The 26,651-nt window shown below is 40.2% G+C and overlaps 1 protein-coding gene across 1 annotated transcript in view; it reads right to left on the bottom strand.

The window, feature by feature from the left end:
- Positions 1-21,335, bottom strand: part of sec63 (SEC63 homolog, protein translocation regulator) — a 114,498-nt gene extending 93,163 nt beyond the window's left edge. Inside the window, exon 1 of the mRNA XM_043687079.1 lies at positions 21,092-21,335. Within this exon, the coding sequence (XP_043543014.1) occupies positions 21,092-21,215 (124 nt within the window). The 5' untranslated portion in view covers positions 21,216-21,335. The remainder of the gene's footprint in view (positions 1-21,091) is intronic.
- Positions 21,336-26,651: the final 5,316 nt, after the last annotated feature.

Below are 26,651 nucleotides of genomic sequence, written 5' to 3' on the forward strand. Positions count from 1 at the left end.
TCTTTGGTCTTGTGACAGGCTTCAAACATATTGCAGCGCTGTGGCGGGTACAATGGAGGGGATTTTAGGTGTTGGGGTAGAGAAGGACCTTATTTCTCTCATTTTAGGCCTACCCATTGTATTTCCTGCAGACGCACATAAGAAAAAAACTTTTCAATATTCTTACGTTCTGTCCAAGGAAGAATATCTTGCTAGTTTGGATATCCGAAAAAACCCCAGGCCTGTCGGGTTGGCGAAAGATTGTTATGGAGCATATTCCCCTGGATTTTCTCACAAATATGGTACACCACAAAACTGAGAATTTTTACAAGACATGGCAACCCTTTTTGAAATACCTGGACACAGATTTATCTGCCACACTAACAAGGGCTTTTATATAGCCATAACGATTGTGTTTCATGAGCCCAATATCCAGGGAGGAGGAACTGTGAATGCATGAGTGTTTTGTTTGGCTGGGCTGAGTTATTACTATTTATTTGTTTGTTGTTAGGTTTTAATTATTTATTTAGTTAAATAGCTAGTTTAGGTTTTTTTTAATGTTATATTTCTCTATATATGTTTATACATTCGTACAGGAGGGTGGGTTGGGGATTTTTTTTATTATTTGGGTTTAATTTTGTACTATTTTTGTATTTTAAAAATGTGTTGCTGGAAAAGCACAGCAACACATTTTTAAGCTCTGATCTCCAGCATCTGCAGTCCTCACTTTCTCCTACTATTTTTGTATTGTTTTAAATTGCATTGTTTTGTATTTGTTATAATATTTTAAAATCTATTTTATAAAAAAAAAAGCACTACACAGGCAAATGCTGCCAAGATGTCAAAAGCAGTCATTCGCACCTCCACATTCTTCTTTTGTCCATGTTTGGGCCAAGGGTGTACTGCAGTCAGGAACAGTGTGACCCTGGAAGAATCGAAACGGAGGACCAAGCAGATGTTGTTCTTTGATAGAAGGCGTCAGTGACAATGCTATCAATAGAGCATTAAGTGGCCAAATAGAATTTCTCTTTTTTTCAAACCTGTGGTCAAGACTGAACACGCAGTCTATAACACAGGCCAGGGTGTAGCTAATTTAGGAACACCAGCCGTCAGCAATATTGTCAGGGCTCATATTCTTTACACCATTGCAGTATCTGGTATTTATTGCCACCAGATGCATTGTTCCAATTCTGGCTAATTCTGAACAGAACATCAACTAGAATCCCACTACAGCAGGAAGATTGTATCACACTGTTGTTTCCATTTGCCAACATTTATGGAATGCCTCGAAATCTTGACTGCAGTCTTTCAAGAAAGTAACTCCCTACCATTTTTGACAGCAACTGGGGATAATAAATGCTGATCTTGCTGCCAGTGCCTATATAGAGAAGTTATATGTCGTATAAACAGGTTGAATCTCTCCAATCATTTGTGGCTAAACCTCTAATTTCCACTGTTGGTATCATCACTGAAGATTAATGCTGAAAGTCTATTGTGTGTTTACATTATTGGACAGAGTTTACATAAAACTGAAAACAAAAAAAGGTATTCCTCAAGGTATTACAGTGATCTGCAAAGAGGTAATGTATGAAAATTGCTTAAGATGTCTTTCAGAATTAAAGGTTGCAATCAGTAAGCTATGAGATATGATTATATTTTGGATCTTCAATTAGTGATTAATCCCTAAAAGTATTCCTTTAAGATACATTTGTGAACTTAAATACATCTTGAAAAACGAAAGTTGCCAATGTTTGATGCAGTGTTCAGGCAGCAAATGCCAATCTCAAGTTCATTCCAAAAACTTCAATGGTCTGAAGTCAACAAAGCATCCCTCAGGTCCTCACCAATAGCTATAAACAGTTAGCAAAACACACACTTTGAATACTTCAATTTAAATAAAAGCAAAAGATAGATCCTGGACTTGAACACAGTAAAATTAACCTGCACAGACATGATAACCTGATAATCCACTGCAATACATATATCGCATATTGCGTCTGCCATGACTCAATTGGTAGCATTCCAGAGTCAGAAGACTGCGGATTCAAGGCTCAATCCAGAACATGAGTATTAAAAAAAGTTGGCACTACACTGTTTACCACTGTCTTTTGGGATGAAATATTCAACAGAGGTCTGATTTCCCTCTTCAGGTGCAAGCAAGATCTCCATGGCATTATTTTGAAGGGGAACAGGGGAGTTATCCACAATACCTTGGCCAACATTTATCAAATAATATCATAAAAATGTTGATCATGAGAATTCCATGCGACACATTTTTTACATTATAAAGTTTGTGAAGCACTTAAGACACCCTGAAGTTGTGGAAGGTTCTATACAAATCCTTGCATCTTTCTAAATATTACAAACAGAAAATCCTTAGAGCAATCTTTGTAAAAACTGGATGCACTCGATACAAATGAGAAAGTAAACATATACATTTCATTCTCCTTGAACTAGTTCACAGACATTTAGACTTATGTTCCTGTTAGAACCAATGTACTAAGAGTAGGGAAAAATGGATGAATAAAAATGTTGAGGTTCTAGTCCAGAAAAAAAGATTATTTGTCATTTATATAAATGATTTGGATGTGAGCACAAGAGGTATAGTTAGTAGGTTTGCACACCAAAATTGAAGGTGTAGTGGACAGCGAAGCTACCTCAGATTACAATGAGATCTTGATCAGATGGGCCAATGGGCTGAAGAGCGGCAGATGGAGTTTCATTCAGATGAATGCGAGGTGCTGCATTTTGGGAAAGCAATTCTTAGCAGGACTTATACACTTAATGGTAAGGTCCAAGGGGGGTGTTGCTGAACAAAGAGACTTTGGAATGCAGACTCATAGCTCCTTGAAAGTGGAGTCACAGGTAAATAGGACAGTGAAGGCGGCGTTTGGTATGTTTTCCTTTATTGGTCAGAGTATTGAGTACAGGTGTTAGGTGGTCATGTTGCGGCTGTACAGGACATTGGTTAGGCCACTGTTGGAATATCGCGTGCAATTCTGGTCTCCTTCCTATCGCAAAGATTTAATGAAACTTAAAAGGGTTCAGAAAAGATTTACAAGGATGTTGCCAGGCTTGGAGGATTTGAGCCATAGGGAGAGGTTGAACAGACTGGGGTTGCTTTCCCTCGAGCGTTGGAGGCGGAGGGGTGACCTTATAGAGATTTATAAAATCATGGAAGACAAATAGACATAGGTCTTTTCCCTGGGGTGGGGGAGTCCAGAATGAGAGGACACAGGTTTAGGGTGAGAGGGGACAGATATAAAACTTTTTCAGAGAGCGTGGTACATGTATGGAATGAGCTGCCAGAGGAAGTGATGGAGGCTGGTACAATTGCAACATTTAAAAGGCATTTGCATGGGTATATGAATAGGAAGGGTTTAGAGGGAGATGGGCCAGGTGCTGGCAGGTGGGACTAGATTGGATTGGGATATCTAGTTGGCATGGAAAATTTGGACCGAAAAATCTGTTTCCATGCTGTACATGTCTATGACTATATAAACAACTGGATCAAATGAATCTCTTGAACAGTATAAAGAATATAGGGGCATTCTTAAGAGGGAAACCAGGTGGACAAAGAAGGGATATGAAATAGTCAAGGCTGATAAGGTTAAGGATAATCCAAAAAGATTCTGCAAGGACATTAAGAGCAAAAGAGCAATGAGAGAATGAACAGGATCCCTTAAAGATCAGCGAGTTCACCTGTGTGTTGAATCTCAGGAGATAGGAGAGATACTAAATGAATACTTTTTATCCATTTTTATTGTGGAGAAGAAAATGGAGGCTAGAGAATTCAGGGAAATAAATATTAATGTTTTAAGAACCAAGTTAAAAAAATCACAACACCAGGTTATGGTCCAACAAGTTTATTTGGAAGTACTATATTATTTGGACTATAACCTGATGTGTGATTTTTAAACTTGGTACACCCCAGTCCAACGCCAACACCTCCAACTCATGTTTTAAGAACAGTTCACATTACAGAAGAGCAAATGCTGGAGGTCTTAGACGACAAAGATGGATAAACCTCCAGGACCTGATCAAATGTACCCCAGGACATTGTGAGAAGTTAGGGAAGAAATTGCGGGGCTCGAGAAGAAATGCTTGTATCATCTATAACCACGGGTGAGGTGGCAGAGGACTGGAGGTGGCTTATATTGTGCCTTTATTTAGGAAAGGCTCGAAAGAAAAGCCTAGAAGCTTTAGACCTTTGAGCCTGACATTGATAGTGGGTAAGTTGTCAGAGGTTATTCCAAAAGATGGGATTTACATGCATTTGAGAGGCAAGGACTGATTAGAGATCGTCAGCTTGGTTTTGTGCGAGTGAAATCAGGCTCACAAACTTGAGGAAGTAACTAAAGGGATTGATGAGAGCAGAGAGGTAGACATTGTTTCACATGGACTTTGGTAAAGCCTCTGACAAGGTCCATACGATAGACTAATTAATGAAGTTAGATCACATGAGATTCAGGGTGAGTTTGCCAACTGGATACAAAATTGGCTTGAAGGTAGGAGACAGTGGTGGTGAAGGGTTGTTTTTCAGAGTGGAAGCGTGTGACCAGCAGTGTTCCACAGGGATTGGTACTGGGTCCACTTTTGTTTGTCTTTAATATAAACAATTTGGATGAGAATATGGGGGTATGGTTAGTAAGCTTTCAGATGACACGAAAATTGATGGTACAGTGGACAATTAAGACAGTAGGCGGCACAATTGCTCAATGATTAGCACTACTGCCTCACAGCACCAGCGACCCAGATTTGATTCTACCCTAGGGTGACTGTGAAGTTTGTACATTCTCCCCATGTCTGTGTGGATTTCCTCCCAAGGTCCAAAGATGTGCAGGTTAGGTGGAATGGCCATGCGAAATTGCCCATACTGCCCAGGGATATGTAGGAGAGGTGGGTTAGCCGTGGGAAATGCAGAGTTACAGGGATAGGGTAGGGGTGGGTCTGGGTGGATGTTCTTCGGAGGGTCAGTATGGACTTGAAGGATGGGATTCTATGATTCTACTCTAAGACTAAGATCATAAAGAGAACTTGATCAATGGGATCAATGGGCTGAGGAGTGGCAGATGGAGTTTAATTTGGATAAATGCAATGTATTGTATTTTGGTAAAGCAAACAAGCACAGGACTTATATAATTAATGGTAGGACCCTGGTCAGTGTTGTAGAAAAGAGACACCTAGGAGTTCAGGTGCATAATTCTTTGAAATTTGCATCACAGGTGGTTAAGGCAGCAATTGGTATGCTTGTCTTTACTTTGACTATAGGAGTTGGGACATCATGTTGAGATGGTACAGGACATTGTTGAGGAGTGCATGCAGAAGAGAAGCTTTTCTTTGTCACATTAACACAAGATGTCACTTATGAATGATAACAGCTGGTTCAGTTCTGTGGCAGTTTGATAATCTGATCAGAAGAATTCAAACAGGAGTTCTGGGAAAAAAGTGCGAAGTGAAAGGTGTGTGATATAGAGAACATTTTTGAGGATTAGATTTGAACATAGCAGCCCTTGGGTGATAGTTACTTTATGAAAGGATTCTACTGGGGAAAAAAGCACTGGAACAGTGACTTAATCCAATTTGTCAGAGAAGGGAACTCCTAGAGAGTTAAATGGCAAACTGTTTATACTGTTGTGCTTTATGATAGATGAAATAAATGTTGAAGGCTGTCTTTGATTCAGAAGAATCAAGGATATATTTTTTGGTTGAGAAAGCACAAAGATTGAAAGTTTTTTTTATAGCAGTTTGGAGGAGACATGCCTGGGGTCAGAAGTATAGTCTCTGCCCCAAAAGGAGATTTTTCAAAGCAGTTAAAGGCATGAATTACCTCAGTGGAAAAGTGCATCATGGAAGTCTGAGCTCTCAGTTTTGCAAATAATCATGTCGGGCGACTTTACAGTTCACAAAACAGAAACTGGGGAGAATAAATCAAATTGAAAGATCTGATATATAGATGTCATTTATTTGGGTTTGATTGCTGTTAAGTAGTAACAAGCAATTGTTCTGACCTTTCTTTTAAAAAAAATATTTTTCTAACATTCCATATCTGGATTGCTTGGTTTGTTTACCTTGTTTTTGCTTTTTGTGTAATAAATATATTTATTGTTAAACTCTGTAGCTTCACATGACTATTTCAGTGAATGACCATCATGTTAAATGAAGAAAGCAAGTCAGGAATCATTTGGGATCTAACTTGGCCAGTAGGACCATCATCTGGAGTCTAAAAGGCTATAGACTTGGGAGGTGGAAATACACCTCAGGACTTTGGAAAAGAAAGGAAATCAGTGGTAGGAGAGTAGTTTGCAAGGATGCCAGGGTCATGGATTGATTTTCACAAGGAAGTGAGCAGAGCCAGAAGATTTGAAGGTGAAAGACACAATAGCTAAGAAAGATAACTTAACAATACCAGCGAACAGATAAACTGATAAGGTACAAGATGGTGATGAGGTCGGCATGGGGAAATGTGAAATGACATGGTCAGGCATTTATTGGGAATAGAATCAAGGGACTAGGATGTGCGTCTCAGACAAGATTAACTCAGAATTCTTCAGATATGGGAAAAACTAGAGAAAAATGCAAACTCAGGGCTAATGCCGGTGGAAGCATTGAAGGAAGTTCAGCCTAATAGACTGATAAAAGCAGGAATCTATGGCAATGGCAATTTATTAGATTATTTCATTTTAGTGACAAATTCATTCATCATTTATTGTCATCACTAAGTCAGCAGTAGTGTTAAGGGATAGCCTAAGATGTGTATTTGGAAGTTCACATGGAAGGGGATAGTTAGGTAGGACAGGAGGCTATCAAACTCAGAAGAAAATATGGTGAGTTGGCATGTACCTTCAAACTGCTGAGAATGTGAGGTTATTCAATGTAGAAGTTGAAAGAAGAGACCAGTGAAGACATCCCAGTGATTTTATTTTTAAAATTTACTTGACAACGTGGGTGGAATACAATGATTTTGAGTGTGTGAAACAAGGAGGGGTGCTCAAAAGAAGGATAATGTACCAGAGAACATGGAGATCAGGTCAATGCAGAGTCTGACAATAAGAACCTGGGCTTTCTGAAAGTATATTCAGATGAGGCTTCATTAAGGGGAAAGGTGCTACCACTCGTACTAAGTTTCTGTTAAGCCACAATGTCAATGCAATCATCTAAAATAAATTCATGGATTGCAAGGACCTTGCTCACAAATAAGCAGACATTTTGGAGCAGGATGCAGAGATTGAGAGAGGTGGTGATAGCTGATCTGTGGATATGGTCCATCTGTGAGGGGAGGCAAGTTGAACAGAAAAAGAGGCCTGGAAAGATTTTCTCATTGATGCTGCATCAGTTTAGAAGGTCAATATGACGGAGCTGGAATAATTGAAGTTACTGCTCAAAATAAGTAAATATCAAGCCTTAATGAGGCCTTTATAGCATGTTAAAAGGGGCAGAGGGAAGCATATCAACTGAGGGGGCAGAAAATTTCACAGAGTTGTTATAGCACAGGAGGCAGCCATACAGTTGGTGTGTTCACCACCTCAGTAAATGATCAAATTACTTTAATTCATTTTCACCCCTTCTCCTTGTTGTGGTTCTGTTCGCCGAGCTGGAAGTTTTTGTTGCAAACGTTTCGTCCCCTGGCTAGGCGACATCATCAGTGCTTGGGAGCCTCCTGCGAAGCGCTTCTTTGATGTTTCCTCCGGTGTTTATAGTGGCCTGTCCCTAACAATGTAAAAATTCACGTAATCTTCAAAGTTTGTGTGAAGATTTGTAGCTCGGGTGCTCGTTGTTGTGGTTCTGTTCGCCGAGTTGGAAGTTTTTGTTGCAAACGTTTCATCCCCTGGCTAGGCGACATCACCCGTGCTTGGGAGCCTCCTGCGAAGCGCTTCTTTGATGTTTCCTCCGGTGTTTATAGTGGTCTGTCCCTGCCGCTTCTGGTTGTCAGTTTCAGCTGTCCGCTGTCGTGGTTGGTATATTGGGTACCCAGCACTGATGATGTCGCCTAGCCAGGGGACGAAACGTTTGCAACAAAAACTTCCAGCTCGGTGAACAGAACCACAATAACGAGCACCCGAGCTACAAATCTTCGCACAAATTTTGACCCCTTCTCCTTATAAAGTCAACCAGATCAGTGAGTGTTTAGAGTTACATACAGGCTTGACCATTTAGGACTACAGATTTCACTGCTGAAGGAAAGTGACTAAATTTTTAAATTACAATCTAGTAGTATCACGATCATCATTACTGAGACTATTTCAAGTTGAATTTAAATTCCCCCAGCTGTTGTGTTGGGAATTCATGTCTCCAGAGAATTAGTGCAAGCCTCTGCACAACTACTCCAGTAATATTAACACTCACCATCCCCTGTTGAGACTATAGGTTCCAAAACTGCTGCCTAGTGGCAGGAAGTATAAATTCGAGACTTGAAAATGATAATTGAATTTGTTGGAACAAGGAGATTGAGATGACAGAGATATTAGGTAGATATAAATTGTTGCACATTAAGGATTCAAAAACAAATGGTTACAAGAAAGAATGTGTATTTCTTTCTCACACTACTTTTTAAAAAATAAGTTGTGAAGCTGTAGAATGTTCTGTCAGTGTTAGTATTTGAAACAGAAATTATATCCACAGTTAAGAATGTTAGATAGGTGAAGGACAAGACGATGGTATTCTAACAGGCACAGGCAGGCACATGGAATTTGGACTTCAGTTCATGAGGAGAACAAACATCAAAATGATAGGTCAAATGCCTATCATCACATTAACAAGCAAATTGCCAGAATGCAATAAGATTAAAAAAAAATCAAATTTTACAAAGACTTCTCAGAAAACATTGGCTGTGTTGTCTTTTTTAGTTCCTGTCCAGTAGATGGATACATTTCAAGATCAAGTTGGTGTCTTGCAATACTCTTTGTATCATTTTTGTGTTGGTATATTATATACCAAAAGCAATTAAATGTAGTGTAATTCATTACAATTCTGTTGTTTACCTTTTTAATAACTTCAAATATAAAGGTTCATCTGAAGGAGAGGGGGTAATGCAAAGCTAAAACTATACCAGTGGGGCAAGCGAAAAGGACAATGGTAAAAAAAAAACAGAATCCTGACACTAGACCAAACACTTCAGGAATACCATTCGTCCACAAACACCTTCTCATTTGACATTCCCAACAAGGCTTGCAGCAAATATTCCCATTGCTTTCATTTATTACACTCCCACGCGCTGCCCGTGGGAGTGGTAGAGTCGGAATCATTGGCGACCTTTAAGTGGCATTTGGATAGGTACATGGATGGGTACTTAATCTAGGTTAGAAGTTCGGCACAACATCGTGGGCCGAAGGGCCTGTTCTGTGCTGTATTGTACTATGTTCTATGTTCAGAAGAATTTTAGTGTGTGATACACTCTAAGGATTGCAAGGTGCATACTACTCAACACAAACAAGTCATTTGGCCCACCTGGTTCATGCTAGTGTTTAGATTCCAGACAAGTTTTTTTAAGATCATTCACTTTAAACTATTGGGCTGTTACCAACCCCAAAAGGCAGACTAATAAAAACCAGCTCTTCACCCTGCGGTTATACGCACAAATTTAAAAGTTCAGACCAAACACAAATTTGGAACAAATCTCTAACATCTTATACGTAGCCAAATATTTAGTCTGAATCAATGGTGCATTCTATAAGTAAACACCACACCTCCCCATTGCACTCTGACTATTCAGCTGATAATACCAGCAGTCATAACTGTCCCTACAGTAATTAATAATCTGGTTTCATAATTTCAGCATGACATAGTAGGTTTATATTAATATTTACCAACTTTTTCATGAACATCATATTAGCAGGCTATTCCAACTTCCTTCTCATTTTGTGAAGATTCAGCAAGTTTGCACTTACTATTCTATTAGTCTGGGCGAACAAAGTTAAACAATTACTAAAATACTCATGAGCATCTTTAGAACATGAAACAACAGGCTCTTGACAAAAGAGCATCAGATTGAAATGCTAAGTCTCTTTCCCTCTGATGTTGCCAGCCTACTAAGTCCAACAGCTGGCAAACAGATGTCATAGAAGCAATTGAGAGCAGTCCAAATAATTTGCCTCAAATTAATTTGATCCAATAGAACTTTCTGCCTAGATTACATTATAAAATGTTCTTTAAAAAGGAAAAAAGTTCGTTATCTGCACCGAAGTCAGCCAAAAATAAAAGTCTCTACTCAGACCATTCACCATTTACACAATAGCTGATGGCATTATGTTCACCATTACCATGGCTATGAAATGAAATGAATATATTTGTGGTTTTAACAAATCCATGTTATACACAATAAATTAATATCTGTTTAAACATTTCCCTTCAAATCAAGTCACTCAATACACCTACTGGCTGTTTAAAACAGTTGAATTTTTTGCTCTATTATTTCACCCTACCTCCAAACCCAAAAGGTGTGACATGATAGCAAAAATCCTTGAGAAGTTTACAAGAACCAGAAGAAAAATGATTTCAATTACTAAACTTAGTTTCAGAAATTGCAACACTGTGTAGTTGATTAAATATCTCAGCTCGCTCTTGCGCTAAATAGGTGGCGAATGATTGAAGGATAGTTAATAACATGCTTTGCCTACTATCCACTTTCAGGAACTGTGTTTGCTTGAATACTGGCTGAAGACAAGCTTAGGGTCAACTGCCAGGCCTTATAATTAAACAGCTTAACCACACAATCTACTTGAACTTTTGAAGCACAGTAGCACTGGGGGTCATCCTGCATGTGTAGGATTACAGTTCAGAAGGAGTGTTTGCATCGGGACTGAACAAAAAGAACTCAAGACAAAAAACAAAGAGGGAAAAACTAAGAAAAAAGCAATTTATATATTCGATAAAGAAAACTGCACCTCTCAAAGAGTCAAATATCAGTTCAGAAATTAAAAGGTTTAAATGTACCTGAAAAGCTGATATTCCTAAATTGTTTCAGTATCTAAAAATCATGCAGCTGGTTAGTGAAGCCAGGTTTACGGCATTATAGTTGATACTCACTATCAACTGATTTTTTTACCCACAGATCCATGTACTTGCAATATCAACACCAGACCCCATCACAAAGTGTTTTTCAGGTGTTGCAACACAGATAGACAGCCAAATCAAATCAGCCACCCTATCCATATCTTCACACCACAGTAAAACTAATATACTCAATGACAAAATTGACCCCTATTGTTCCTAACCAGACTTTTTTGAATATCAGTACCAGATTTTGTAAATGGCCAATTCTAGACACCAAGATTATAATGCAAACAAAAGAGTCATAGCGATGTACAGCATGGAAGCAGACCCTTCAGTCCAACTTGTGCATGCCAACCAAACATCCTAACCTAATCTAGTCCCATTTGCCAGCACTTGGCCCATATCCCTCTAAACCCTTCCTATTCATATGTCCATCCAGATTTCTTTTAAGTGCTACAATTGTACCAGCCTCCACCACCTCTGGCACCTCATTCCATACATACTCTCAGGCGAAAGTGAGAACTGTAGATGCTGGAGATTAGAGTTGAGACTGTGATGTTGGAAAAGCACAGCAGGTCAGGCAGCATCCGAGGAGCAGGAAAATCGACATTTCAGGCAAAAGCCCTTCATCATGAGCTACTCTCTCTCAGACACAGTAAGGGATTTAAATGGAAAAATAAGTGAAATGTAACTGGCCAAGTTCACTTAAATAGTCTCCTCGATCCAGAATATTACCATGAAGTAGAAGCACACCTTGCTTGATTTCTGACAACACCAATGCGGAAAGCTTCCAGTCGGCTCCAAGGAATCTCATTCAATTTTTATAACTGAGATTCTATTATGAACTTGATGATGAGAGGACAACCAGAGAGCAATTAAACCTCTGTTCTGTAGCTTTCAAAAGGTACAATCCTTTTGACCTAAATAGAATCAAAAAAAAATTTCAAACACTGACTTCTTCCTACCGGACTGACCATCTCCCCAAGAGGACCAAGCTAACATTTAACAACGACCACATGCTTGAGCATAAGGCCTGTCCAGAATCTGTAGAACACTTCTTTACAAGAAACAACCTGCAATTAATTTTCAGGCCTGGCCTTACAGTTTATTTGTTCTCTATTTTTAAAGCAAGCTGCTGCTCAAGTCCAAAGGTCACCTTCAGCTCCCATTCCAAGTCAAAAGTGATAAAAACAATGAAAAATTAGCAAACGTTCCAAAACGGGGCTCTGAGCCATAACAAACAACTCCAAAAGAGATGTACTCCTCTGTGCATCTTGTGCAACATATACATGTGGTCTTCCTTGAAAAATATTGAGCCATTAAAAATACTGAAACATAAATAAGTACCCCCCCCAAAGCCGTGAAACACCTAAAAAGATAAAACAGAAGTGCAAAAAATGGAAATCTCAGATAAACTAGACAGTGGCTTAAATGGAGCATCAGTCAGGAGGATGTATGAGGTTAAAAAGTCAACCATTTGTTCAATAAAGTCTAAAGCAAAAGAACTTTGTTCAAGTGTGATCTTTAATGATCCACAAAGTTTAAAAATAGCACATCTCGTGATAAACAAAGCTAAAGTAAAAATGGAAAAAGCATTAAGCTTGTGGATGGAGGACACAAATCAGACAAACATTCCTGTTGACCACATCATTCAAGATAAGGCTATGGAATTACACAATGTGTCCAATGAGAAGACGGGTGGTGAGGGAACAACCCCACACAAGGGAACGTTTACAGCCAGAGGATGGCTTGATAACTTCATGAAACATTTTCATTGCATAATTTGAACTTACGAGGGGACGCAGCATCAGCAGACCATAAGGCTGCAAAGGGCTTTCCAGACAAACTATGGAAACTTAAAGGAAAAGGGTACAGATCTAGACAAGAATTTAGTGCTGGCAAAACAGCATTATAACCGAAGTGTATACTAGCACAAACATAAGAGAAGAAATGAGTTTCAGGCTTCAAGGCTGTGAAAGACTATGACCCTCTTGATGTGTGGCAATGCCACTAGCACATGCTGAAGTCAATGCATCTTTACTGTTATGACAACACATGCTTTAAGGAGTGAAAAGCAAGAACTTGTTCTTGCAACTTAAAAGTCAAATAAAAGGGCCCTGGTGACAGTGGATGTCTTTTTGGACTGATTTCATAACTGCTTCATAAGCAAGGTTGGGAAATATGCACAAATAAAAGAATGGAGTTCAAGGTGGTGCTGATTTTGAATAACTCTCCGATCTGATCAAACAGCCTTGAATTCAAACAATCTAATGTCTGGGTGGTGCTTCTTAGCCCCTTTGCCACTTCCCATCCAGCCTCAATCATCTCAACATTTAAGGCTGACTATACAAGGTGTACACGCAGACACATTTGCTAGACCATGGATGTTGATTCTGCCCTAACTGCATGAAAATGTTGCAAGTTATTACAGTGCCAACTGCATAGCCAACATGAAAGAATCCCAGCATCAATTAACACTATCCACAGTCAATGCTTGCGAGCAGAAGATGTGGCCAGTGATTGTGAACGATCAGACAGAAGAAGGATTTTCTGAGTGCAGGAACAGGCTGTGGTACTACATGAAAGAAGAATGAACACTGGATTTGAAAGAATCAGTCTGATTCTGAGGAGGAAGATGAAATCCTTACGTGGACCTTCGAGAACAGCACAACAGCACTAAAAAAAACGAACAAATTTAATGTTTAAATACAATCAATCAATCTCTCAAGCATAGCATTCAAGGCAAAAGGGATACAAGGACTGTTTTTCATTCCTTTTAATGATATTCACATTGTTTCAACTAACAATGTTTGTTAATGCTTTTACAACATTGTAGGGCAGGTTTATGATTATTTGGAGGGTCTATTACATAGGAGAGGGCCTTAGTAGCATCCATATTCTTTGTTATGACAGGAAGTCTGTGCCCCTATCCCTTGTTAATAACAAAGTATTTAGTAACAGAGGAATTAAGAACAGGTGCAGGGAATTCAGCCCTTTAAGTCTGCCCCACCATATAAAATGATCATGGCTGATCTTATCCTGGTCTCAACTCCTCTCTCCTGCCTATTCCTGATACCCTTTTCATCAGAATCACATCTATTTCTTTCTTTCTTGAATCTGCCTCCCCTGTACTCTGGGGCAGTGAGTTCCACAGATTCACAACCCTCTGAGAGATGTAGCTTCTCCTCATCTGTTTTGAACCTACCTCCTCTCACTATATATTTATGACTTCTTGTTCAAGATTACCCCACAAGGGAAAACATCTGTTCAACATCCACTTATCAATCCCCTTTAGCATTTTATACACCTTAAATCAGATCACCCCCTTATTCCTCATACTTCCAGCAAGTACAAGTCCAAATTATTCAACTGCTCCTCATATGACTGCCCTTACATCCTTGGAATCAACTTGGTGAATTGCTTCCAGTCGCACCACATCCTTCCTCAAATAAGGAGTCCAAAACTGGACACAATACTCCATATGTGGCATCTCTAACACCAAAGACAATTGTAACAACACTTCTTTACTTCTATAATCCAGTCCTTTTGGAATAAATGCCAGGATGCCATTTGCCTTTCATAGTTAATAGTTAAACTTCATAATTTAAATACAATGTTCTTAATCTATATACAATCATAGGTTTAATTTTCATATGATACAGCAAACACTTACAGCCAGATAACAACTGCCAAGAATACAACAAAACGCTCACAATGTGCAATCAGCATATAAGTCCACATCTGGATCCTCAAGCAAATTTAATCGTTAACTATACATATTCAATGTTCTTCATACCTTTTTCCTGATCACCTCACCACACAAGCAACAACTGTGGCAAAGGAAACAAGAAAACACACCTGCTGAGCTAAAAAGTTTCTTCCTCACAATTGAGTAGCTTTTATGTAATCATGTAGCTTTTGTGGGCGGCACGGTGGCACAGTGGTTAGCACTGCTGCCTCACAGCACCAGAGACCTGGGTTCAATTCCCGCCTCAGGCGACTGACTATGTGGAGTTTGCACATTCTCCCAGTGTCTGTGTGGGTTTTCTGCGTGGGTTTCCTCCGGGTGCTCCGGTTTCCTCCCACAGTCCAAAAATGTGCAGGTCAGGTGAATTGGCCATGCTAAATTGTCCGTAGTGTTAGGTAAGGGGTAAATGTAGGGGTATGGGTGGTTTGCGCTTCGGCGGGTCGGTGTGGACTTGTTGGGCCGAAGGGCCTGTTTCCACACTGTAAAGTAATCTAATCTAATCTAAACTGGTGGATCTTAACAGGCAAGGATCCTAAGAACTGCTGACGACGACAAAACAGCACCCTGCAAAACGTTAACCCATGAATATACAATAGGGAAACAATGATTCAATTCTCTAACTTCACAAAGTAGCAAAATGTGCACCTTTGTGTCTTTTTTTAAAAATATGACAGTATAACTAACAATCTTCCAACTGCAGTCTTACCAATGCATTGAGGTCTAGTATTTTAGGCTGACTGCGCAGCAGTCAATATTTTACGCACCTTAACAATTGTCATGTGTCAAAAGATGCTAATGAATTTTGATCTGGGCAGAATGTGTGTAAATTTACAAACAAAAGCAAATTAAGAGATAAATATATGAAATATTTCAGCATTACTGGCATTTTAAATAACTAGGTCAATGGGTAAGAGATAACAATGTGCCAAAAAAATCAAGAGAAAGAAGAATTTGTACAGTGATTGAAGTATTGTTCTGACAGAGAAGAATTCTAAAAAAGTTCCAAAAGAAAGATTTGGAATTACATACCACCGTTATGACCTGGCAGTGCTTTACAACCAATGAAGTGCTTTTAAACTGTAGAGACAACTGTAATGTTAAAAAATTACAGTTAATTTACAGATATCAAGCTCCCATAAACTTTCTCTTCAGGACAAAAACAAATTGCTGGAGAAACTCAGCAAGCAGGTCTAACAGTATCTGTGAAAAGAAAGCATTGTCAAAGTTTCAGGTCGAGTGACCCTTCTTCAGTTCCAACTTTGTTTTCACTCCATAGAAGCTACCAGACCTGCTAAGATTTTTTTTTATAGAATCCGCACAGTGTGGAAAAATGTCATTCGGCCCAACAAATCACACCAACCCTTCAAGCAGCATCCCACCCAGACACATCTACCCCTACCCTATCCCAGTAATCCTGCATTTTCAATGGCTAAAGATCCTAACCTACATATCCCTGAATACTATGGGTAATTTAGCACGGCCAATCCACATAACTTACGCTTCCCATTTTTATTTCAGATTTTGAGCAGCCAAACTTGTGTTTTTTGCTTTACATCTATTTGGGGGCTTGTCAAGCAGTAGTGTTATGACACTAGAACACCTCTGTTCTTAAGTGCCTTTTTCACCCAAGGACACATCTGAAGGACAATATAGTACTGTACTTCCATAGTAAAGCGTCAGCTAAGGTTTTGGACTCCAGACTGACTTCTTAAATCCATGACTTTGACTCAAAGTGAGGGAACCACTGAACCAAGGTTTGTACAGTCTTAATGCAAGAATTGATGAAATAATCAACACTATGTCTAGCTTCAGTTAGTAATTTGAGGCATAGGTTACATTGACAGAAGGGTTTTTTATAATTCACTCATGAGACATGGACAATGCTGGTTGGGCCTGCATTTATTATCCATCCCTAGTTGCCTTTGAGATGGTGCTGGTGAGCAGTCTTCTTGAACTACTGCAATCCACTTGGCGTAACTATACCCACAATGCCATTAGGAAAGGCATTCTCAAATGCTAACGCAGCAACCCTGGAAGAATGGTGATATATGTCCAAGTCAGGATGGTGAGTGGCTCAGAGGGGAATGTGGAAGTTGTAGTGTTCCCACGTATTTGCTGCCCTTGTCTTTCTAGATGATAGTGGTCGTGGATTGGAAGGTGCTACCTAGGGACCATCAGTGATTTTCGGCAGTGCATCTGTAGTTAGTATATATCGCTAATACTGAGGGGTGGAGGAAGTGAATATTTGTGGATGTAGTGTCAATCAAGCAAACCATTTTGAACCAAATAGTCGCACTACTGTTGCATAAAACAGTGAGGCTTCATCTGGGGTAACAATAGGGCTAGAACTACACATGAATGATACTGACACCCTTCAGAGACAAAATAAAATATGATTCTCATGAAGGAATTTAAGTTGATAGAAAAAAAACTTGAGGAAGTTGCATTTGCTACTCTTGGAAAATGTGAGCAGATCACAGCTTAAAGGTTCATGAAGGAATTAAAGAGAGTTGATCCTGGAATATACCAGGATGAACAAAGCACAAATATTATCAGTAAGTAGGGGGGAAGCAATACAAACAGGAAGGTATGAAGAAAATGCTATATGTAGTTTGTTACCAGCATCCCCGTGATAAGGGACAGTCTATGATTGTAAAGTTAGTGATGCACTGGATTTTACCATTAACGCAAATCTCCAAATAGTGTAGCAGTACTGTCCCTGCCTCTGTGCCAGGAGGCTCAGATTCAACTCCTATCTGCTCAGGAGGTGTGTCATAAACAACTGAACAAGTTGATTATTGCCCAATATTTTGAATTTTTAGTATATAATAAGCTGATTATCAACCATCTAATAAACTAATGGATTCTTGTGCCCCAGTGTTTAAGTGGATTCACTCACCACTGGAAGCTGTTTTTATTGAACCTAACTAGAACAAACCACTTAAATTCCTGTGTTTGAGAAACTGGGGCAATCAACATAGCTTGCTTACCTGCTGCCTAACTTCAAAGAAATCTGGAGGAATGTTTGATAAATGTTTCAGTTTCTGTTCAGATCACTCACATTTTATTCAGAATGCCATGAACAGAAATAATTCCATCTACGCACAACGGAAGCTCAAATCTATTTACACATGAACCAAAATGGCCCATAGTTGCTTGACCATTCTAGTTTTGATGCAACATAGCAAAGATTTAAAATTCATCTGAAGACATAGATAGTTTCAAATTCACCAAAGGTAGTTCTAGTTGGATGCACACAAGCTCAAAAGTGTTATGTTTTAATTCAAATTATAAAACTGAAGTGTTATTTCAAACCTTAAGTATTCTTTCTCAGGCATATATAGAACTCCAGCCTATTAGTGGTTTTACTTCTTTATAGAATTGCATTAAATTCTGCATATATAACCTAAATTTGGTAAAGGATAGAAGAGAGAGGAGGCATTTATGATAGCTTTCTCATTATAAGGATTTTAAATCAGCATCGTTCACCATTCACAATCATACAGAATCACAGATGAGCTTGGCTTTGACTTGAGGCAAGAGTTCAACCAGTTGTGAAATTGTTTTTTAGGTCCATACATGCATTCCATTGGGAGACAAGATTTATAATGGATAGGGACAGGAAATAGCCAAAAAACGTACATATGAGTGAGACCGTAAGACAAAGGAGTGGCAGCAAGACCATTCGGCCCATCGATTCCACTCCACCATTTAATCATGGCTGATGGGCATTTCAATTCCACTTATCTGCACTCTCCTCGTAGCCCTTAATTCCTTATGAAATCAAGAACTTATCTATCTCTGCCTCGAAGACACCCAACATCCTGGCCTCCACTGCGCTCCGTGGCAATGAATTCCACAGGCCCACCACACTCTGGCTGAAGAAATGCCTCTTCATTACCGTTCTAAATTGACCCCTCTAATTTTAAAGCTATGCCCACGGGTCCTAGTCTCCCCACCTGACGGAAACAACTTTCCAGCATCAACTTTTTCGAAGCCATGCATTATCTTGTAAGTGTCTATTAGATCTCCTCTCAACCTTCTAAATTCTAATGAATACAATCCCAGGATCCTCAGCCATACATTGTATGTTAGGCCTACCATTCCAGTGATCATGCGCGTGAATCTCCACTGGACATGCTCCAGTGCCACTATGTCCTTCCTGAGGTGTGGGAGCCCAAAATTGGACACAGTATTCTAAATGGGGCCTAACTAGAGCTTTATAAAGTCTCAGAAGCATGTTGCTGCTTTTATATTACAACCCTCAAGATAAATGACAACATTACAATTGCTTTCTTAATCACAGACTCAACCTGTGAATCAACCTTTAGAGAATCCTGGACTAGCACTCCCAGATCTCTTTGTACTTTGGCTTTATGAATTTTCTCACCGTTTAAAAAAAATAGTCCATGCCTGTGTTCTTTTTTCCAAAGTGCAAGACCTCGCACTTGCTCATATTGAATTTCATCAGCCATTTCCTGGACCACTCTCCAAAACTGTTGAAATCTTTTAGCAGCCTCCCCATCTCCTCAGTACTACCTGCCTGTCCGCCTAACTTCATATCATCGCGAACTTCGCCAGAATGCCCCCAGTCCCTTCATCCAGATCATTAATACATAAAGTGAACAGCTCCGGCCCCAACAATGAACCCTGCGGGTCACCAGCTGCCATTCCGAAAAAAAACTTTTATTCCAACTCTGCCTTCTGTTAGACAGCTAATCCCCAAACCATGCCAGTAGCTTACCTTGAACACCATGGGCGCTCGCTTTACTTTGCAGCCTCCCGTGAGGCACCTTTTCAAAGGTCTTTTGGAAGTCTAGGTAGATAATATCCATTGGATTTCCCTGGTCTAACCTACTTGTTACCTCTTCAAAGAATTCTAACAGGTTTGTCAGGCATAACCTCCCCTTATTAAATCCATGCTGACTTGTTCTAATCTGACCCTGCACTTCCAAGAATTTAGAAATCTCATCCTCAATGATGGATTCTAGAATTTTACCTACAACCGAGGTTAAGCTAAATCGGTTTATACTTTTCCATCTTTTGTCTTGAGTTGAAAGGTGGTCTTTCCTAAAATATTTTTCCACTGGAAATAATGTTGAAAAGACATGAGGAAGACCCAATTATTAATTCAGTTTAACAACTGCAGACAATAACTTCAGTACTGCAGTTAGATTCCATTTTTGATCTCATTTAAACATTTGTGGAAGGGGTAAAGGGTCAGCCTCTTCCAAATAAAATTTGGATCAGAATTTCATGATGTTAAAGATGATACGCCAGCAATTAGCCATAGCAAGTCAACAAGAGAAGGCAAATCATAAGCAAAAAACACTTTAAAAACTTTCATAATTAATTTGCATTTTCTTTAAACTCATATCATGGATCTTCACATCAAAGCTTCTATTATACATTTTCAGGTTTTCTGCAAAGTGTGAACATGGTAAATGCAAAATGTAAAAGTCGATTACTAGTAACCTATGATTCCTGTACCTAACTGATATTGCATCCAAATCATAGAAACAGATTCAAATGTTGTCACAGTCCATTAAATTCAGATACAGGAGACTTTTAGTAGTACTGAAGACCCATCAATATCTGAAAACATAGAACACTGCAGTTGCAACTTCCATCTAAGAAAAAGTTGTTGTTTCTTTTCACAAATGCTGGCCAATCTGCTGAGCATTTGCTGTAATTTTCAAATTTCCAGAGAAGAATACAAAGTTAAGCATTTTGATGTCTACTTAAGTCAAGATAACAAAAAATTTAAAGCATAAAGTTGAATATAACTCCATTTGATGAGGCTCAAGTTACGTATTTGGAAAGTTCTTCAAGACACAAGCTAAAGCAAAAAGTAACACAGATAAGGGGTAAGGACCAGGAATACTGCCGGAAGAGATTTGTTGAGTAACAATATAATTCCTCAGACTTTGCGGAGGGGCGGCAAATGAAGAATTAACTAACTTACATTATTTTTGTTGAAATCGGCCGCTGTTTAAACTTATAAATTAGAACGCTGAACTAATTTAGAAAAAAAGAAAACAAGTCGAACCGGCCGAAGTCGCAACAGCCCACAGATTATCCTTCCAGAAACTTTCAGGCAGGACTTCCGACTGGGAAAGGGGTGGGGATATAGCACCTCAGAGGCACGTTTTGTTAACCAGCCCCGCGCCCCTCGAAATGCAGCAGGCCCCACAAACATGGGCTCTGCTTCAGGGAACTCTGTGTGAGAAGGCGCTGGGTCAGGCAGTATGAGCCCATGGCTCCCATGGGGAGGGGGGAAGAAGGTGGAAACTCTGGTTGCTGTTATAATATGCAAACAGTTTGCATTTTAATATACATTTTCAGAACAGTCCTCTTCTCTGCTGGACTCACCGTCGTTCTGATCTCTGGGCCAGAGGTAAAAAGTAGCCGGGATGACGAGAAGTCCCACGAACGACGTGAGGAAGTAGAACGAGGTATTGCCGCTGTCGTCGTACTGGAACTGCTGGCCAGCCATTACTGACTCAGTGAGTGACCGACACTGGTGCGGATCCTCTCCCGGGCCCTCGGCTCGGCTCGGCTCCTCCGACCCAAGCTCGGACGTGGCACTGCGCACGCGCAGCAGGCGTCAGCGACGTCCTGCGTCAGCGGTAACGCGCCTCCGCGCTGGGACGTTGGTGGTGCGGGGAGCACGCGCTCCCCGGGCAGTATGGAGGAGGGAAAAGAGTATGCGTGTGCTCACGGGGTGGTTTGAACTGGCGAGCGGGGGGGGAGGAATCCGCGCCATCGCGGACGGCAGGCGCGCTGTGCTGCCCAGCCCAGCCCATTGTTCTCAGCAACTGGGGCTTGGAATCACGTGGTCTCCTGGGCACATTGTCATAATGGAATGTGAGTTTCCATGTCCCAGCTGGTCAGTCCCGGGGATTGTGGAGTTGCTGCCCACATTGATTGCTGAGACAAACCTGGAGAAACTCAGCAAGTCTCATAGCATCTGAGGAGGGAGAAGCAGAGTTAGCGTTCCGAGTCCCGTGTGACTTCTTCAGAACGCATTGAATACATTTTCTGTTCAGAGATGTTATTACACACTTCTGGAATAGGTGTGACTTATGCTGTCTGTGGGAGCACACTCTCAAAACCTCCCTAACTCGTGCTTCGTTCTCTTTGCAAGTTTGGAAAGAATTCAAGTACTGCACATGCTGCAAATCAGAAACTAAAAACAAGAACAGAAAATGCCGGGGTTAACATCTGTCGACCTGGCAGCATCTGTGCACAGAGAAACCGAGTTAATGTTTCAACTTCATGCTGATAACAAGTGATAAATGTTTGGGATTTGGAAGCAAGTAGCTACATTCTATTGGTAAACCAAGCAAAAGGGGCAACCAGCAACCTATGTATTAGATATAAAAGGCTGAAAGAAGGGTCCAAACACGGAATTCAAAATTTAGAGTAATACAATGGTCACAGCAGAGAAGGAGGATATTCGGCCTGTTATTGTGTTTTTCAGTTCTCCTGTAAAAGCAACTCAACTCGTCCGACTGCCCTGCTCTTTCCTCGCCGCTGTTTTCTTTGTTGAAGAGTCTGGTGCTGGAAAAGCGCAGCCGGTCAGGCAGCATCCGAAGAGCAAGAGAATCAACGTTTCGAGCGTAAGCCCTTCATCAGGGATGCTCGAAACGTCGATTCTCCTGCTCCTCGAATGCTGCCTGACCGGCTGTGCTTTTCTAGCACCAGACTCTTCGACTCTGATCTCTAGTATCTGCAGTCCTCACTTTTTCCTAGCTGCGTTTTATTTGTCAAGTTCTGAAGAATAGTCATACTGGACTGGAAATGTTAATTCTGTTTCTCTCTATATAGATGCTACTAGACCTGAATTTCTCCAGCATTCTCTGTGTTTGTTTCAGATTTCCAGCATCCACTGTAATTTAGAAATAGAATTAGGTTTATTGTCATATGTACTCAAGTGCAGGAGTACAGTGAAAAGTCCTCTCAGCACCATCTTCAGTACAAAGTGCCTATGCACAAATCTTAGGTACAAAGATGAGAAATAAAGAAAAAAAATACATTACCTTGCAGTGATTCAAATTTTAAGTTAGAAAATAAGAAATAAAGTTAAAATAATAAACATCATGGTTAGATAAACAGATTACAGATAAACATTTCATTATAGTACAAGAGATCTGACTGGGGTGCAAGTTGCTGACAGCCTACACTGCCCCCACATCCCCCACCCAATCTGTCAACGGTCCCTGTTCCATTTCATGCCTCCAGTCTGCTCAGCTCTGGACTGCGGCCACTCCGCTCCATGCCTCCAGCCAGCTGCTCTCTGGCCCTCAGCCTTTAATGGAGGGGCAATGCTGAGTGTTAAAACACTTACTCAGAATTCCAGCAGCTCCAAAGAGAGAACAAGACAAAAATAAGGAAGAGTGTGAATGAGAGGAAATCTAATTTGAGGAGAAGTAAAAGTGTGAAAAAAACATAACTTCCATTCAACAACAAGCAAGGTCAAACTGGAGGGAGAAACAAGCATGTCCTGCAGTCAGAAAGGTAGAAAGTGAAATGCTAGACAAGGTTTCCGAGGTAAAAACAATGACTGCAGATGCTGGAAACCAGATTCTGGATTAGTGGTGCTGGAAGAGCACAGCAGTTCAGGCAGCATCCAAGGAGCTTCGAAATCCATGTTTCGGGCAAAAGCCCTTCATCAGGAATAAAGCCTTCAATAGACTGAGATTCTGTAGATGAAGGCACTCCATAAGTCATGGTGCTACAAATAGGCCATTTAGCTTATTGAATCTACTCTACTGTTAAGTGAGATGATTGATCTAATAATCCTCAACTCCACTTTGCCGCCTTTTTCCTCCATAACCATCATTCCCTTACTGATTAAAAGTATAAATATAGATCAAGGGGATTGTGGAGGGTTGAGACTTGGGCAAAGCAGCCTGCTAGGCAGTCAAAACTTTGAGGAGAGAGAAGGGCAATCGTCAACTGAAGGAAAATGGTAGGACCTGTGCAGCCAGACATGGATTAAGACTAAGATTTAGGAGCACTCTCCATTCAGTGGTTCCCAATGAGAAAAAACTCAATGTGGAGCAGAAGGGACCAGAAACACACTCAGCAACTTGAACAGTGTTTTTCAACCAGGGTTCCTCATAGCCCAATGGACCACAAATATTGTTATAGAGTTCCATGTCATTTCCAGGTTTTTGAAAAATTTTCCATTTCTCAAGATATATGCAAACATAAGAATACAAACAAGAGTAGGCATTCAAGGTTGCTTTACTATTCAATAACTTCATGGCTTATCTGATTAACCTTGAATCCACATTCCCATTTACCCCTGATAACTTTTCACACCCTTGTTTTAAAAGAATCTATTTATCTCTGCCTTCAAAATAGTCAAATACTCTGATTCCATTTGTTTTTCAGGAAGAAAGTTCCAAAGACTCATGACCATGTGAGAGAATATAATTCACCATATCTTTGCCCACTCACTAAATCTATATCTTTTTGTAGTCTCCTTAGGTGCTTTCCACAACATACTTTCCTACCTACCAAATTTGGCAACTGTACCTTCCATCCCTTCATCTCTATAATTTAAATACATTGCAAACAATTGAGTTCTGAGCACCAAAGACTGCAACAGACCACTCATTGTGTCTTGCCAAGCTGAAGAGACCCATTTGTGCTTACTCATTGCTTCCAGTGAGCCAATCAATCATCTATTCATATCAATGTGCAACCCCCTACACCATGAATGGTTATTTTTTAGAGTAACATTTGATACACCAGCTTATTAAGTGCCTTCTAAAAATCCAATTACAGCAGATCACTGGCTTCCTCTTTATCCACAGTATATGTTACTTCCATAAAACTCCAAAAAAATGGCCAAGCATAATTTCTCTTTCACAAAACCGTGTTGACTCTGCCTGATTACCATGACTTCATCCAAGTGCCTGACAGTAAGTTCATTAATAATAGCTTCTAACATTTTTCCTTATGATGGACATTAAGCTAACTGGCTTATAGTTTTTAACTGCTGAAAATGTGTTGCTGGAAAAGCGCAGCAGGTCAGGCAGCATCTCTCGAAAGCATCTGCAGCCCTCACTTTCTCTTGAAAGCATCTGCAGCCCTCACTTTCTCTCGAAAGCATCTGCAGCCCTCACTTTCTCTCAAAAGCATCTGCAGCCCTCACTTTCTCTCAAAAGCATCTGCAGCCCTCACTTTCTCTCGAAAGCATCTGCAGCCCTCACTTTCTCTCTACAGTTTTTAACTGTCTCTCTCCCTTTTTAAAGAAAGTAGTTACATTTTGTATTTTCCAGTCTAAAGGGATTATCCCCAATCAAGGCAGTAGTGATTTAAAAATTAAAACTAATGTATCATCTGTCTAACTAGCCACTCCTTTTAAAACCCTAACAGGCAGTCTCAGGGTTATGAATCTGTTCTATTCTTAAGTATGTTCATAAATCTATATGAAAAATAGCTGTTCATAAATACTCTACAAGCAAATATTCATGTCAGATCTTTAAAATAAATGAGATCTCAGTTGTAAGTATTGGATGGGGAGGTGATGGCCAAAGTGATATTATCTTTTGACTATTAATCCAGAGATACCCAGGATCAATTTCTGCTATAGCAGATGGTGGAATTTGAATTCAATAGACAATAGGTGCAGGAGTAGGCCATTCTGCCCTTTGAGCCTGCACCACCATTCAATATGATCATGGCTGATCATCCTTAATCAGTATCCTGTTCCTGCCTTATCTCCATAACCCTTGATTCCACTATCCTTGAGAGCTCTACCCAACTCTTCCTCAGTGGAAACATGTTTCCTGCCTCCAGAGTGTCCAATCCTTTAATAATCTTATATGTCTCAATCAGATCCCCTCTCAGTCTTCTAAACGCATGGGTATACAAGCCCAGTCACTCCAGTCTTTCAGTGTAAGGTAGTCCCACCATTCCAGGAACTGACCTTGTGAACCTACGCTGCACTCCTTCAATAGCCAGAATGTCTTTTCTCAAATTTGGAGACCAGAACTGCACACAATACTCTAGGTGTGATCTCTCCAGGACCCTATACAGCTGCAGAAGAACCTCTTTGCTTCTATACTCAATCCCTCTTGTTATGAAGGCCAGCATGCTATTAGCCTTCTTTACTACCTGCTGTACCTGCATGCTTACCTTCATTGACTGGTGTACAAGAACACCCAGATCTCTTTGTGCTGCCCCTTTACCTAAATTGATTCCATTTAGGTAGTAATCTGCCTTCCTGTTCTTGCCACCAAAGTGGATAACCACATTAAACTGCATCTGCCATGCATCTGACCACTCACCTAACCTGTCCAGGTCACCCTGTAATCTCCTAACATCCTCATCACATTTCACCCTATCACCCAGCTTAGTATCATCAGCAAATTTGCTAATGTTATTACTAATACCATCTTCTATATCATTAATATATATTGTAAAAAGCTGTGGTCCCAGTACTGATCCCTGCAGTACCCCTCTGGTCACTGCCTGCCATTCCGAAATGGAGCCGTTTATCACTACTCTTTGTTTCCTGTCAGCCAAACAACTTTCAATCCAAGTTAGTACTTTGCCCCCAATACCATGCACCCTAATTTTGCTCACTAACCTCCTATATGGGACTTTATCAAAAGCTTTCTGAAAGTCCAGGTACACTACATCTACTGGATCTCCCTCTCTTCAGATTTACACCCTCAAAAAATTCCAGAAGATTAGTCAAGCATGATTTCCCCTTCATAAATCCATGCAGACTCTGACCTATCCTGTTACTACTATCCAGATGTGTCGTAATTTCACCCTTTATAATAGACTCCAGTATCTTTCCCACCACTGAGGTCAGACTAACTGGACTATAATTTTCTGCTTTCTCTCTCCCACCTTTCTTAAAAAGTGGTACAACATTAGCCACCCTCCAATCCACAGGAACTGATCC

Source organism: Chiloscyllium plagiosum, chromosome 3 (genome assembly GCF_004010195.1).
Source record: "Chiloscyllium plagiosum isolate BGI_BamShark_2017 chromosome 3, ASM401019v2, whole genome shotgun sequence".
Lineage (NCBI taxonomy): Eukaryota > Metazoa > Chordata > Chondrichthyes > Orectolobiformes > Hemiscylliidae > Chiloscyllium > Chiloscyllium plagiosum.